Source organism: Pan paniscus, chromosome 19 (genome assembly GCF_029289425.2).
Source record: "Pan paniscus chromosome 19, NHGRI_mPanPan1-v2.0_pri, whole genome shotgun sequence".
Lineage (NCBI taxonomy): Eukaryota > Metazoa > Chordata > Mammalia > Primates > Hominidae > Pan > Pan paniscus.
Genome location: NC_073268.2, coordinates 32,270,083 through 32,285,118, shown reverse-complemented (window position 1 = coordinate 32,285,118; position 15,036 = coordinate 32,270,083). Strand labels below are relative to the sequence as shown.

The window sequence follows — 15,036 nt, the reverse complement described above, 5'->3', positions numbered from 1 at the left end:
TCAGTAACATTAATTTATAATTACTCTGGGTATAACACCTAAAAGTTTTCTGTGAGAGTTTTAGTTTAGAATTGTTTTAGCATACTCCTCTTGATTGTGGATAAGGGTTTTGTGTTTTTGGTTTTTTAAAATTTAGTTTTTCACTTTTTTAGGGATTGTAAGTAATCTAGAAGGGTTTTTAATTAATTTTTAAAAATTCAGTCCTTGTGAAAAATGGAATCATTAAACATAAGGCTTGGCTGGGCACAGTGGCTCATGCCTGTAATCCCAACACTTTGGGAGGCTGAGGTGGCCGGATCACTTGAGGTCAGGAGTTCAAGACCAGCCTGGCCAACATGGTGAAACCCCATCTCTAGTAAAATACAAAATTAGCCAGGTATGGTGGCGCATGCCTGTAATCCCAGCTACTTGGGAGGCTGAGGCAGGAGAATAGCTTGAACCCAGAGGCAGAGCTTGCAGTGAGCTGAGATCGTGCCATTGCACTCCAGCCTGGGCAACAAGAGCGAAACTCTGTCTCAAAAAATAAATAAATGAATGAAAAACAAGCAAACATAAGGCTTATGTAGCCAGTCAATTATTTTCTAGAGGAAATGAATGTTGATAACCTGTTGGTTTATTTGCAGATTGTTGTGGATTTAAATACCTCCTCATTTGCAGAGTATCTTCAGCCTTCAACAAAATAGAATGAAAACAACATATTTAAAAAATCTAACACCGAAACACCAAATTAATCCAAGAATCCATTGAGTCTGTGTCACATCTGAAGTATCCTTAATGTATTGTGTCTATGTAGATAGAAATACGCATTTAAAATGTTTTTATCCTATAGTTTTAATATATATTTGCATCTGTGGTAAAGCACAAAAATAAACACTTATATATACAACAAATGGGTATTGGTGAGAGGGGCTAATACAAGTTGAGCATCCTTTATCCAAAATGCTTGGGACCAGAAGTGTTTCAGATTTCAGATTTGTTCAGATTTTGGAATGTTTGCATTATACTTACCAGCTGAGCATTTCCCTAATCTGAAAATCAGAAATGCTCCAATGAACATTTCCTTTGAGTATCATGTTAGTGCTAAAAAGTTTAGAATTTTGGAACATTTCAGATTTCAGATTCTGGGCTTAGAAATACTCAGCCTGTGATCCCAGCACTTTGAGAGGCCGAGGCGGGTGGATCACAAGGTCAGGAGTTCAAGACTAGCGTGGCCAAGATGGTGAAACCGTGTCTCTACTAAAAATACAAAAATTAGCTGGGCGCAGTGGTAGGCGCCTGTAATCCCAGCTACTCGGGAGGCTGAGGCAGGAGAATCACTTGAACCTGGGCAGCAGAGGTTGCAGTGAGCAGAGATCGCACCACTGCACTCTAGCCTGGACCATAGAGTGAGACTCCATTAAAAAAAAAAAAAGAAGAAAAGAAACACTCAACCTGTGTAGATAAATTTATATCATCTATTACAAGTTTGAGTGATAATATTCAAAGGTGTTTTTTTTTTTTCTATATTTGTTTGTAAATGAAGGTTCCTCCCCGGGCAGAAGAAATCACCATTCCAGCTGATGTCACCCCAGAGAGAGTTCCAACACACATTGTAGATTACTCAGGTAATGAATATCCTCTTGTAGATGAAGGTGTAGGTTAATTTAATAGACTTGAAAAAAGATACTTACTGAGCTTTTACAAATGTTCAGAGAGGTGGTCTTTTCTCTGTAGCAGTAAATGATCCTTTACGATTCTTATCTCATTTATGTCTGTCAACCTCTACCCTGTACCCCACCCAGTGCCTCCATCTGACAGTTCTTCGTCCCCAGATTACTAAGTTGGGTTCCATAATACCTGTGGCTGTTGAACACTTGAAATGTGACTGTTCTAAATGAAAATGTGCTGTTAATTGTAAAATATAACTGGATTTTGAAGACTTAGTATGAAAAAAGGATGTAAAATATGTCATTAATTTTTCTATTGAGTACATGTTGAAATTTAAATACTTTTGATATTTTGGGTTAAATGAAAATTTAATTTTACCTTTTTTACTTACCTTTTTAAAGGTTGCTACTAAAAAATTGAAAACTATCTATGTGGCTTGCATTGTCTGTATGTTGGACAGCACTGTACTGAAAGCTGAGGGAGGTGAATGACTTCTGCTACAATCAGTCTCATAACTAGATTTATTTACAGAATTATTCTTCAATATGTGTAGCCATATAATTAGATTCACCTCAGTTTTAGAATTGAAGCCTTAACCCATTGATTACTTAACATATGGAAAGATATTAAAAATATGGCCTGTTATTTAGCATAGCATAAAATACCATTGAATTCATGTATGATATTAGTTTATATGTCAGAAGTAACAGGCATTTTTAGGGGAAGATATATGTAACCTAAGGTGGTCTAAATCAATATGCCAGTAATTGCTTTGCTCTTCAATTATTTGCTTTCTATCCTAGCTATATCATTCATATCCCTGCATCCGTGGAATTGCAGGCACACCCACCCATTGAGACCAGTTCTAGCTAAAGATACATGCTAGAGAGGGAATTCTCATCACTTCATTATCAAGCTACAGTTTTGCCTCTGGGTCTTGGTTATTATTACTCCCACCTGCTATCTAGATCTTAAGCTTGTATTACCCAGAATCTCACCTGCCTTTTGATCCTGTGTGTATAGACTCTTTGTCCGAGCTTCTGACTCTTCAGCACCCAGTCTGCTAGCTTGGATTTCTGAAGTCCTTTGCCTGACCCTTTTCAACTCTGGACCAGATGCTGGCCTAGATTTATTACACAATGCTTCTGCTGTTCCATGCCTGAGTTATCCTTTTATAGATTCGTCTTTCAGGGCCAGCTGCCTTATCATAGTTGAACCTTTTCCTTCCCCTGGCTTTCCCTTGTGTTTGCTACACCATGTCATTTTGAGGGATGTTAGATGAGTGTTGCATAGAATTTAGCTTGGCCGTTAGTTTTTATGAAAGTGTCTGCAATACGAAACATTGACTTTCTGTCATTTATAGAAGCAGAACAGAGTGATGAACAACTTCATCAAGAAATATCTCAGGTGAGCTTTAAAAAACAGAGGTGTGGGTTTTTGTGTAGAAAAACAGTGATGATTTTATGAGCCTGCCTTTTTCATTCTCTTTTTGTTTGTTTGTTTTTGTGTTTTTTTTGGGACCGTGTCTCACTCTGTCACCCACTCTGTCACCCAGTGCAGTGGCGCAATTTTGCCTTATCGCAACCTCCATCTGGCAGGCTCAAGCGATTCTCATGCCTCAGCCTTTACAGGCAGGCACCACCATGCCCAGCTAATTTTTGTATTTTAGTAGAGATGGGGTTTTGCCATGTTAACCAGGCTGGTCTCAAACTCCTGGCCTCAAGTGATACACCCCGTCCCTTTTTCATTCTCTTAATTACCAAAAGTTCTTTTGCAGTTCTTTATTGTTATGGCTGTTACTGAGTATGTGTTTTTGCTTTAAGTCCTTAGGAACATTTTCTCTTAGAGGCAAGCTAATTCTTTTTTTGTTTTTTTGTTTTAGCTGTTAAATTTTTTCTTCCTTTCACCCAAATATATTAATAAGTTGCTAATTAAGTGCTGTCTATGTTTTTATTATTTTTAGATACGATTAATTTGTTAATTTTTCTTCTAGGCTAATGTCATCTGTATAGTGTATGCGGTTAACAACAAGCATTCTATTGATAAAGTAGGTGTGATCTTTTTTTCCCTATAGTTGGTTTCAGTGGAGTGCTTCCAAAGTTGATTCTCAGTTTAGAATTTTAGGGGTCTAAGGGAAGAGTGTTTTGTAAAGATCCTTATCATGGCTAAGCGCTTGTTAATTTTCATTTTAGGTAACAAGTCGATGGATTCCTCTCATAAATGAAAGAACAGACAAAGACAGCAGGTATTTTTTCCTCTCTCAAACTTTTTATAATTAAAAAGTTTAAAGCTTGCAGAAAAGGTACAAGAAGTAGTACATTGAACTTCCCTAAATCCTTCACTTAAATTTACTAGGTAACGTTTTGCCACATTTGCCTTATCTATCAGTTTTTCTGTCTGTTCATACACACACCCACGTGCCTTTTTTGGGGGGATTCATTTGAGGCAGTAGATATACTTGAGAGCAAAGCAAGAAACAGAACTCTGATATCATGATTCACAACTTCAGGCAGATTATTTTGGTCATAAATCTTACATTTCTCTTCCTCAAACTGCTGCTTGAAAACTCTCAGTTTTATTTATTTATTTATTTATTTATTTATTTAGAGACAGAGTCTTGCTCTGCCGCCCAGGCTGGAGTACAGGAGCACAATCTTGGCTCCTTGCAGCCTCCGCCTCCTGGATTCAAGTGATTCTCATGCCTCAGTCTCCTGAGTAACTGGGACTGCAGGCATGTACCACCATGCCTGGCTAATTTTCGTATTTTTTAGTAGAGAGGGTTTCGCACGTTGGTCAGTGTGGTCTCGAATTCATGACCTCAAATGATCTGCTCGCCTTGGCCTCCCAAAGTGCTGGGACTACAGGCAAGAGCTACTGTGCCTGGCCTGAATCTTTTTAAATAGGAAAATCAGACTAATATCTATATATTGTACACATTTAGTCCTTTTCTCAATTTTTTAGATTTCTCTTTTAGTTGGACGTTTTTGTGCCTTGAAACTCTAAAGATCTGGTTCTAAACATATGACTATGGTCATTAACCCTCTGTCTTACATATTTTGGAAGGGAGACTGAGATGACATTATATGTGCTGTGAGAAATGCTGTGGCATTGTATGGCTTCTCTTTTATCATGGTTTTAACTTTGTGATGATTTGACAAGGTGGAAAGGAAAGAATGACCCTTTAGAGCTCTGCTGTCCAGTGTAGTAGGCTCTCGTCAGTCGTGGTGATTTAACTTTAAATTAATTAAAATTAATAAAACTAAAACTTGTTCCTCAGATACACTTAGCCACGTTTCAAGTGCTCATAGCCACATGTGACTAATGCTTACAGTAATGGAGAGTAGAGATAAAGAGCATTTCCATCATCATAGAATGTTGTATTGGACAGGGCTGCCTTGGGGGATCCAATACCCATATGCTCCTAATATCTGCTTTTCTTGCTTTTGCTTGAGCCATTTCTAGGAGGGAATCTTTAAGAGAGGGCAGTTTTGCCAGGTGCGGTGGCTCACGCCTGTAATCCCAGCACTTTGGGAGGCTGAGGCAGGCGGATCATGAGGTCAGGAGATCGAGACCATCCTGGCTAACACAGTGAAACCCCATCTCTACAAAAATACAAAAAAATTAGCTGGGTGTGGTGGGAGGCGCCTGTAGTCCCAGCTACTGGGGAGGCTGAGGCAGGAGAATGGCATGAACCCGGGAGGCGGAGCTTGCAGTGAGCCAAGATCACGCCACTGCACTCCAGCCTGGGCAACAGAGCGAGACTCCGTCTCAAAAAAAAAAAAAAAGAGCCCCATCGAGCCTGCAGATGGCTGTAGCCCCCAGTGACATCTTTCTTTCTTTCTTTTTTTTTTTTTTTTTTTTGAGATGGAGTTTCCACTCTGTTGCCCAGGCTGGAGTGCAGTGGTGCGATCTCGGCTCACTGCAACCTCTGTCTCCCAGGTTCATGCAATTCTCCTGCCTCAGCCTCCCGAGTAGCTGGGATTACAGGTACCCACCACCACACCCAGCTAATTTTTGTATTTTTAGTAGAGACGGGGTTTCACCATGTTGGCTAGGCTGGTCTTAAACTCCTGACCTCAAGTGATCCACCCGCCTTGGCTTCCCAAAGTGCTGGAATTACAGGCATGAGCCACCGCATGAGAGATGCTGAGTCGATCGACCACCCAGCTAGGCCACTCCCAAATTCCCGGCCGGAAGAAACTACATGAAATAATAAATGCCCTCCCCCCCGCCCCCAACGATCTCCCTCTCTTGCCGAGTCTGGACTGTACTGCCGTGATCTCGGCTCACTGCAACCTCCCTGCCTCGGGCTCCCATGATTCTCCTGCCTCGGCCTGCCGAGTGCCTGGGATTCCAGGCACGCGCCACCACTCCTGACTGGTTTTTGTATTTTTGGTGGAGACGGAGTTTTGCCGTGTTGACCGGGCTGGTCTCCAGCTCCTGGCCTCGGGTGATCTGCCCGCTGCGGCCTCCCGAGGTGCTGGGATTGCAGACGGAGTCTCGCTCACTCAATGCTCAGTGTTGCCCAGGGTGGAGTGCAGTGGCGGGATCTCGGCTCCCTACAACCTTCACCTCCCAGCCGCCTGCCTTGGCCTCCCAAAGTGCTAAGATTACAGCCTCTGCCCGCCCGCCACCCCGTCTAGGAAGTGAGCAGCGTCTCTGCCTGGCCGCCCATCGTCTGGGATGTGAGGAGCCGATCTGCTCGGCCGCCCTGTCTGGGAAGTGAGGAGCGCCTCTGCTCGGCCGCCACCCCGTCTAGGAAGTGAGGAGCGTCTCTGCCCGGCCGCCCATCGTCTGGGATGTGAGGAGCGCCTCTGCCCGGCTGCCCCGAATGGGATGTGAGGAGCGCCTCTGCCCAGCCGCCCTGTCTGGGAGGTGAGGAGAGCCTCTGCCCGGCTGCCACCCCATCTAGGAAGTGAGGAGCATCTCTGCCTGGCCACCCCGTCTGGGATCTGAGGAGCGCCTCTGCCCGGCCGCCACCCCATCTGGGAAGTGAGGAGTGCCTCTGCCCGGCCGCCACCCCGTCTGGGATGTGAGGAGCGCCTCTGCCCGGCCGCCACCCCGTCTGGGAAGTGAGGAGCGCCTCTGCCTGGCAGCCCCGTCTGGGAAATGGGAAGTGCCTCTGCCCGGCCGCCCCATCTGGGAAGTGAGGAGCGCCTCTGCCCGGCCGCCCCATCTGGGAAGTGGGGAGCGCCTCTACTTGGCTGCCCCGTCTGGGAAATGGGAAGCGCCTCTGCCCGGCCGCCCCGTCTGGGAAGTGAGGAGCACCTCTGCCCGGCCGCCACCCCGTCTGGGAAGTGGGGAGCACCTCTACGTGGCCGCCCTGTCTGGGAAATGGGAAGCGCCTCTGCCCGGCCGCCCCGTCTGGGAAGTGAGGAGCGCCTCTGCCCGGCTGCCACCCTGTCTGGGATGTGAGGAGCGCCTCTGCCTGGCCGCCCCATCTGGGAAGTGGGGAGCGCCTCTACCTGGCTGCCCCATCTGGGAAATGGGAAGCGCCTCTGCCCGGCCGCCCCGTCTGGGAAGTGAGGAGCGCCTCTGCCCAGCCGCCACCCCATCTGGGATGTGAGGAGCACCTCTGCCCAGCTGCCCCGTCTGGGAAGTGAGGAGCGCCTCTGCCTGGCCGCCCTGTCTGGGAAGTGAGGAGTGCCTCTGCCCGGCCGCCCATCCTCTGGGAAGTGAGGAGTGTCTTGCCCGGCCACCCCGTCTGGGAAGTGAGGAGCGCCTCTGCCCGGCCGCCCCGTCTGGGAGGTGAGGAGCGTTTCTGCCCGGCCGCCCATCATCTGGGAAGTGGGGAGCCTCTCTGCCCGGCTGCCCCGTCTGGGAAGTGGGGAGCGCCTCTGCCCAGCCACCCCATCTGGGAAGTGAGGAGCGCCTCTGCCCGGCCGCCCCGTCTGGGAAGTGGGGAGCACCTCTGCCTGGCCGCCCATCATCTGGGAAGTGGGGAGTGCCTCTGCCCGGCCGCCCTGTCTGGGAAGTGAGGAGCGCCTCTGCCCGGCCGCCCTATCTGGGAGGTGTACCCAACAGCTCCGAAGAAACAGCGACCATCGAGAACGGGCCATGATGACGATGGCGGTTTTGTCAAAAAGAAAAGGGGGAAATGTGGGGAAAAGAAAGAGAGATCAGATTGTTACTGTGTCTGTGTAGAAAGAAGTAGATATAGGAGACTCCATTTTGTTCTGTACTTAGAAAAATTATTCTGCCTTGGGATGCTGTTAATCTATAACCTTACCCCCAACCCTGTGCTCTCTGAAACATGTGCTGTGTCAACTCAGGGTTAAATGGATTAAGGGCGGTGCAAGATGTGCTTTGTTAAACAGATGCTTGAAGGCAGCATGCTCGTTAAGAGTCATCACCACTCCCTAATCTCAAGTACCCAGGGACACAAACACTGCCTAGGAAAACCAGAGACCTTTGTTCACATGTTTATCTGCTGACCTTCTCTCCACTATTATCCTATGACCCTGCCACATCCCCCTCTCCGAGAAACACCCAAGAATGATCAATAAACATTAAAAAAAAAAAAAAGTACAAGAAAAAAAAAGAAATAATAAATGCTTATTTTTGTTTTAAGCCAAAAAAAAAAAAAAAAGAAAAAGAGGGCAGTTTTGCTAAGATCTATCAATCTATCAAGCACCAGCTTGGACCACTGAATTAAACAATTTTGGCTTTACCATGACAGCTTCCCAAGTAGCTGGGACTGCAAGTGCGTGCCATCACACCTGGCTAATTTTTAAAAAACTTTTGTAGAAACAGGGTCTCACTATGTTATCCAGGATAGTCTTGAGCTCCTGGTCTCAAGCAGTCCTTCTGCCTTGGCCTCCCAAAGTGCTGAAATTACAGGCGTGAGCCACTGATGCACACCTTTGGTTACAAACCACTACATTTTTGGAAACCCTCCTGGTTCTGTTAGGAATTTATATTTGGGCTATATGGTGGTCGGTCTTTTCAAGCATAATGGCACACCAAGGGTTAGGTAAGCTAAATGCTTTCAAGTGCTTCTGTTGCAGTCTAGAGTTCCAGCAGGATGATTTGCTTTCCCTCCAAGCTCTCTTGCAGGATTCACAACAGTTCTCCACTAGGTTGGTCCTCCTTAATATCCCCATTAAGATTTTTCCCCACAGACTTATCAGATTTAACTTGTCTAAAACAAAATCTTTAATTCCCTGCCTACTCCCTGCCAAAAACAGAAACAAAAAATCATTCTTAATCTTCTGTATCTTCTGAGATCTACCCATTTTTTTCCAGCCAAAACCTAAATATTTTTCTTGGTTTCTGCTTTTCCCTCAATCCTCACATCTAACCTATCAGCTGTTTCTGTCTTATAAAATATATCTGAAATTTGAATATTTTCCTTTTCATCTTTACTGTCACTGTCACTAGTCCAAGTTACTATTATATTTTTTAAAATTTTCACTAAGAAATTTTTAAAAATTTGTTAGTGATAGTGAAAAAATGTAACATATACTGAGGTACATACCTGTTATCCAGCTTCAACAATTAACTCATGGCCAGTCTTGTTTCATCTATTACCCCTCCCATTGAGATCATTTTGAAGCAAATAGAGACATTATTTTCATGCTGTATTTCAGTATGTAGCTCTAAAAATCACTGCATTTAAAAATGTTAACCCCCTTAGAATCATTCAATGCCTTCCCATTTTACACTAACAATAAAACCTACACTCCTTACTGCAGCTTGTAAGTCCTTATGTGTCTGACCTTTGATCCTCTTTCTAACCCCATTTTATACCTTTTTCTCTTTACTCAGTACTCTGTAGCCATTCTGGCATTTTCCTGTTGTTTGGCCCCATCAGGATGTTTTTTCAGTTTGGGGCCTTTGCACATGCTGTTCCTTCCTCCTCGCTTGCTCTTCCCTGACTCTACATGGCAGATTTCATCTTATCCTTCACCCCTTGGCTCAAATGTCACCTTTACATAGGGAGTTTTCCTTAATTACTATACATAACTAGCTCCTTCTCACTACTCTATCCCCCTATTTATTTCCTGCATAGTACTTACTGAATTGGAAATTATTTTATTTGCTTATTGCTCATTTTCTGTTTTTCACTATTGGAATGATCAGGTTTATAGATCTGCCCAGGCATGGTAGCTCATGCCTATCATCCCAACACTTTGGGAGGCCAGAAGTTTGAGACTAGCCTAGGCAATATAGCTAGACCCTTCTCTACAAAAAAAAAAAATTTTTTTAATTTGCTGGATGTGGTGGCTTGTGCCTATAGTCCTAGCTACTAGGGAGGCTAGGGCAAGTGGATCACTTGAGCATAGGAATTTGAGGTTGCAGTGAGCTGTGATCCTGCCACTGCACTCCAGCCTGGACAACAGAGCTAGACCCTGTCTCAAGAAAACAAAAAACAAAACAGAATGGGTAGGACCTTCTGTCTTGTGTCCTTAATACTTAAAGCAGTATGTGGCTTATAATAGGTGCTCAATAGATAACATGTTGAGTAAATACGTGCTATCTAGGGGGCTCGACCTGACTGTAGAGAAAGGTTCATGTTGTTGAGAAGATTTAAATAAAAGCTTTTTAGTTAGAATGGGTTATGATATAAATTAAAATATAAATCTAATGTCTTTTGCCTTCCTTATTACAATGTGCCCTGTTTATTTTAGGCTGCCTTTAATATTGGTTGGGAACAAATCTGATCTGGTGGAATATAGTAGTATGGAGACCATCCTTCCTATTATGAACCAGTATACAGAAATAGAAACCTGTGTGGAGGTATGCCTTGTAATTTGATTTGAAAATTTATTTTTAATGAATTCTTACTAAATTGGGGTTTTAAATAGGGGGGACAATGTGGGATGGAATAAATTTCCTGCTATTTGTGAAGTCACGTAAACCAAATAAAACAGAGAGCTCTTTCTAGACATTCATGTTGTGATGTCCACAAAGATGCATTTTTCGTTTTTTTTCAAGGAATCTTTCTTTTGCCTTATGTTGATAATTTGAAAATTGTTTTTAGCTCTCATAATTGACTTCAGAGTGTAAAATTTTATTTTTTCAGTGTTCAGCGAAAAACCTGAAGAACATATCAGAGCTCTTTTATTACGCGCAGAAAGCTGTTCTTCATCCTACAGGGCCCCTGTACTGCCCAGAGGAGAAGGAGGTAACAGGCTGTGTTTATAGGGGCTGGAATGTGTATGTAGTAACTCTAGTATGGTAGTGATTTTTAGTAACTCTTAAGTATTTGTGTAGAGATTAAACTGCTGAAATTTAAATTTATTGTTTATTAAATGGTTACATTTTGGTACTCTTCTTCAATGACATTCACATTAAATATTCGTAATATTTTCCACATCAATGGAATCTAATCAAGTACTGCTTCAGGAAGTGCCATTAAAACAAACAAGAATTGGCAACAATAACAACAAAAAAGTCCTCCAAAGACTTAGCTAATGGTCTTCTTGTTTTGCTACTATAAAATCTACAAACCGAAAAACACACACAAATAAAAACCTTATATAGTTTTTTGACATAGGCACAATGTAATACAATGTGACTACTACTTTTGTTTTTGTTTTTTTTCTTTTGAGACAGAATCTTGCTCTGTCACTCAGGCTGGAGTGCAGTGGCACGATCTCGATCTCGACTGACTGCAACCTCCAGCTCCGGGGTTCAAGTGATTCTCATGCCTCAGCCTGCCAAAGTGGCTGGGATCACAGGCATGCGCCACCATGCCTGGCTAATTTTTGTATTTTTAGTAGAGACAGGGTTTCACCATATTGCCCAGGCTGATCTTGAACTCCTGACCTCAAGTGATCTGCCTGCCTGGGCCTCCCAAAGTGCCGGGATTACAGGCATGAGCCACTGCGCCCAGCCCCTTTTGTTTTATAGCTAAGAAACACAGTAACTCCTTATTGAAATATCCAAAATTTAATATTTTGCCATAGACATTGAAAAACTAAATTTTTTTGAGATATATCTCAAGTACCTTAAAATTCATCCTTTTAAAGTTGTACTATTCCGTGGTTTTTATTGTATTCACAAAGTTATGCAATCATCACCACTGTCTAATTTCAGAACATTTCATCACCCTAAAGAGAAACCCTGTACCTATTAGCAGTCACTCCCTATTGTCCCGTTACTCAACCCCTGGCCACCACCAGTCTACCTTCTGTCTCTGTGGATTTGCCTCTTCTGGACATTTTATATAAATGGACTCATACCATATGTGACCTTTTGTTTCTGGCTTCTTTTACTTAGCATAATATTTCCATGGTATATCCATATTGTAGCATGTATCAGTATTTCATTTCTTTTTATGGCCCGATAATCATTTTATGGATAAACCATGTTTTTGGTGGGTTTTATTTATTTTATTTTTTATTTTTTTTTTATTTTTTGAGGCAGAGTCTCATTCTGTCACCCAGGCTGGAGAGCAGTGGTGTGATCACAGCTCACTGCAGCCTCAAGCTCCTGGGCTCAAGTGATCCTCCTGCCTTAGCCTCTCGAGTAGCTAGGACTGTAGGCATTCGCCACCGTGCCCAGCTGATTTTTTTTAATTTTATTTTTTGTAAAGACAAGGTTTCGCCATGTTGCCCAGGCTGGTCTCAAACTCCTGGGCTCAGGCAGTCTTCCCGCCTCCACCTCTGCCTCCAAGAGTGCTGGGATTACAGGTGTGAGCCACCGCACCTGGCTGGATACATCATATTTAGTTTATCCCCATATCTGTTGATGCATGTTGAGTAGTTTCTACTTTTAGGCTATTACGAATAGACTGTTGTAAACATTCAATACAAGTTTTTGTTTGAACACTTGTTTGCTTTTTTTTTGAAGACAGAGTCTTGCTCTGTCACCCAGGCTGGGGTGCAGTGACATGATTACAGCTTACTATAACCTCAAATTCCTGGCTCAAGCAATCATCCCACCTAAACCTCTCAAGTAGCTGGGACTATAGGCACATACCACCATGCCTGGCTAGTTTTTCTTTTTCTTTTCTTTTTTCTTTTTCTTTTGTTTTTTGAGACGGAGTTTTGCTCTTGTTGCCCAGGCTGGAGTGCAATGGTGCGATCTCTGTGCACCACAACCTCCGCCTCCCAGGTTCAAGTGATTCTCCTGCCTCAGCCTTCCAAGTAGCTGGAATGATAGGCATGCGCCACTACACCCTACTAATTTTGTATTTTTAATAGTTATGGGGTTTCTCTATGTTGGTCAGGCTGGTCTTGAACACCCAACCTCAGGTGATCCTCCTGCCTCAGCCTCCCAAAGTGCTGGAATTATAGGCGTGAACCACTGCTCCTGGCCTACTCTCCTTTTTTTTGGGTCAGGGCCTTACTCTATCGCCCAGGCTAGAGTGCAGTAGCACAATCACAGCTCACTGCCCCCTCGACTTCCTAGCTTCAACGATCCTCCCACCTCAGCCTCCCAAATAGTTGGGATCACACCTGTGTGCCACCATACCCAGCTAATTTTTGTATTTTTAGTAGAAGATGGGGTTTCACCATGTTGCCCAGGTTGGTCTTAAACTCCTAGGCTCAAGCAATGCACCCGCCTTGGCCTCCCAAAGTGTTGGGATTACAGGTGTGAACCGCCATGCCCGGCCTTTTTTTTTTTTTTTTTTTTTTTAATTTAGAGACAAGATCTTACTTTGTGGCCCAGGCTGGAGCACAGTGGTGTGATCATAGCTCACTGCGGCCTCAAACTCCAAGGCTCAGGCCATCCTCCCACCTCAGCCTCCTGAGTAGTTGGGACTACAGGCACATGCCACCGTGCCCAGCTAATTTTTAAATTTTCTAGTAAAGTCAGGATCTCACTATGTTGCCCAGGCTGGTCTCAAACTCCTGGCTCAAGCAATTCTCCCATCTCAAGCCTCTCAGAGTGCTGGCATTACAGGCATGACCCAACACTCCTGGCCTGTTTTAAATTCTTTTGAGTACATTTAGTAGTTGAATTGCTGAGTCACATGGTAATTGTATATTTGACATACGGAGGAACCAGCAGCTATTTTACACAATGACTGGACCATTTTACATTCCCACCAGCAGTGTATGAAGGTTCCAATTCCTCCACATCTTTGCCACACTTGTTATTTTACTTTTCTTTTTTGGTTTATTATAGCCATCCTAGTAGATGTGGTTGGGATCTCATTGTTTTGATTTGCATTTCCCTGATGGCTAATGATGTTGTGTAATTTTTCATGTGCTTATTGGCCATCTTCTTTGGAGAAACGTCTATTGCCTATTCAAAGTCCTTTCCCTTTTTTTTTTTTTTTTTTTTTTGAGACGGAGTCTTGCTCTGTCGCCCAGGCTGGAGTCCAGTGGCGCAATCTCGGCTCACTGCAAGCTCCACCTCCTGGGTTCACACCATTCTCCTGCTTCAGCCTCCCGAGTAGCTGGAACTACAGGCGCCCACCACCACGCCCGGCTAATTTTTTTTGTATTTTTAGTAGAGACGGGGTTTCACTGTGTTAGCCAGGATGGTGTCGATCTCCTGACCTCGTGATCCGCCCGCCTCGGCCCCCCAAAGTGCTGGGATTACAGGCGTGAGCCACTGCGCCCGGCCCCCATTTTTGTTTTAAAGAGACAGGGTCTCACCATCATCCAGGCTGGAGTACAGTGGCATGATCATGGCTCACTGCAGCCTTAACCTCCTGGATTCAAGCAGTCTTCCCACTCAGCCTCCTAAGTAGCTGGGACTACAGGTGCATGCCACCACACACAGCTAATTTTTAATTTTTTTTGTAAAGAGGGGGTCTCGCTGAGTTGCCCAAGGTGGTCTTGAACTTCTAGCCTCAAACAGTCCTCCTGCCCCAGCTTTTCGAGTAGCTGCCTTTGCCCATTTTTTAGTTGGGTTGTCTTTTTTTAAATTATTATTAAAGGTAATTTTTATTTTAAGAAGCGGGGGCCAGGTGCAGTGGCTCATGCCTGTAATCCCAGCACTTTGGGAGGCTGAGGCAGGGGGATCACTTGAAGCCAGGAGTTCGAGACCAGCGTGGCCAATGTGGCAAAACCCTGTCTCTACTAAAAATACAAAAGTTAGCTGGGCATATTGGCGCATACCTGTAATCCCAGCTACTCGGGAGGCTGAGGCACGAGAATCATTTGAATCTGGGAGGTGGAGGTTGCAGTGAGCTGAGATTGCACCACTGCACTCCAGCCTGGGCTACAGATTGAGACTCTGTCTCAAAAAAAGAAAGAAAGAAACAGGTCCTTGCTATATTGCCCAGGCTGGTCTTGAACTCCTGGCCTCCTCCTGCCTCAGCCTCCTGAGTAGCTGGGATTACAGGTGTGAGTCACCACACCACCACACCCAGCTTGAGGTGATTGCTTTGATTCTGTTTGTCGGGAGAGGTATTGTTTTTAAGAATAAAAAGTTGCAGATATCTTTCAGGAAAAGTTTATAGTATAAGTGAGTGGTTAGCAATGACTC

General features: G+C 44.1%; 1 protein-coding gene across 25 annotated transcripts in view; it reads left to right on the top strand.

The window, feature by feature from the left end:
• Positions 1 to 15,036, top strand: part of RHOT1 (ras homolog family member T1) — a 110,854-nt gene that overhangs the window by 29,860 nt on the left and 65,958 nt on the right. For all 25 annotated transcript variants that reach the window (XR_008621647.2, XR_004667205.3, XM_055101305.2 and 22 more), the window contains 6 exons: positions 1,523 to 1,604; positions 3,011 to 3,054; positions 3,641 to 3,694; positions 3,840 to 3,892; positions 10,278 to 10,386; positions 10,673 to 10,774. Coding sequence is in view for 23 of the 25 variants with exons in the window: in XM_055101305.2 (XP_054957280.1) it covers positions 1,523 to 1,604; positions 3,011 to 3,054; positions 3,641 to 3,694; positions 3,840 to 3,892; positions 10,278 to 10,386; positions 10,673 to 10,774 (444 nt within the window). In the remaining 2 variants the exon portion in view is untranslated. The remainder of the gene's footprint in view (positions 1 to 1,522; positions 1,605 to 3,010; positions 3,055 to 3,640; positions 3,695 to 3,839; positions 3,893 to 10,277; positions 10,387 to 10,672; positions 10,775 to 15,036) is intronic.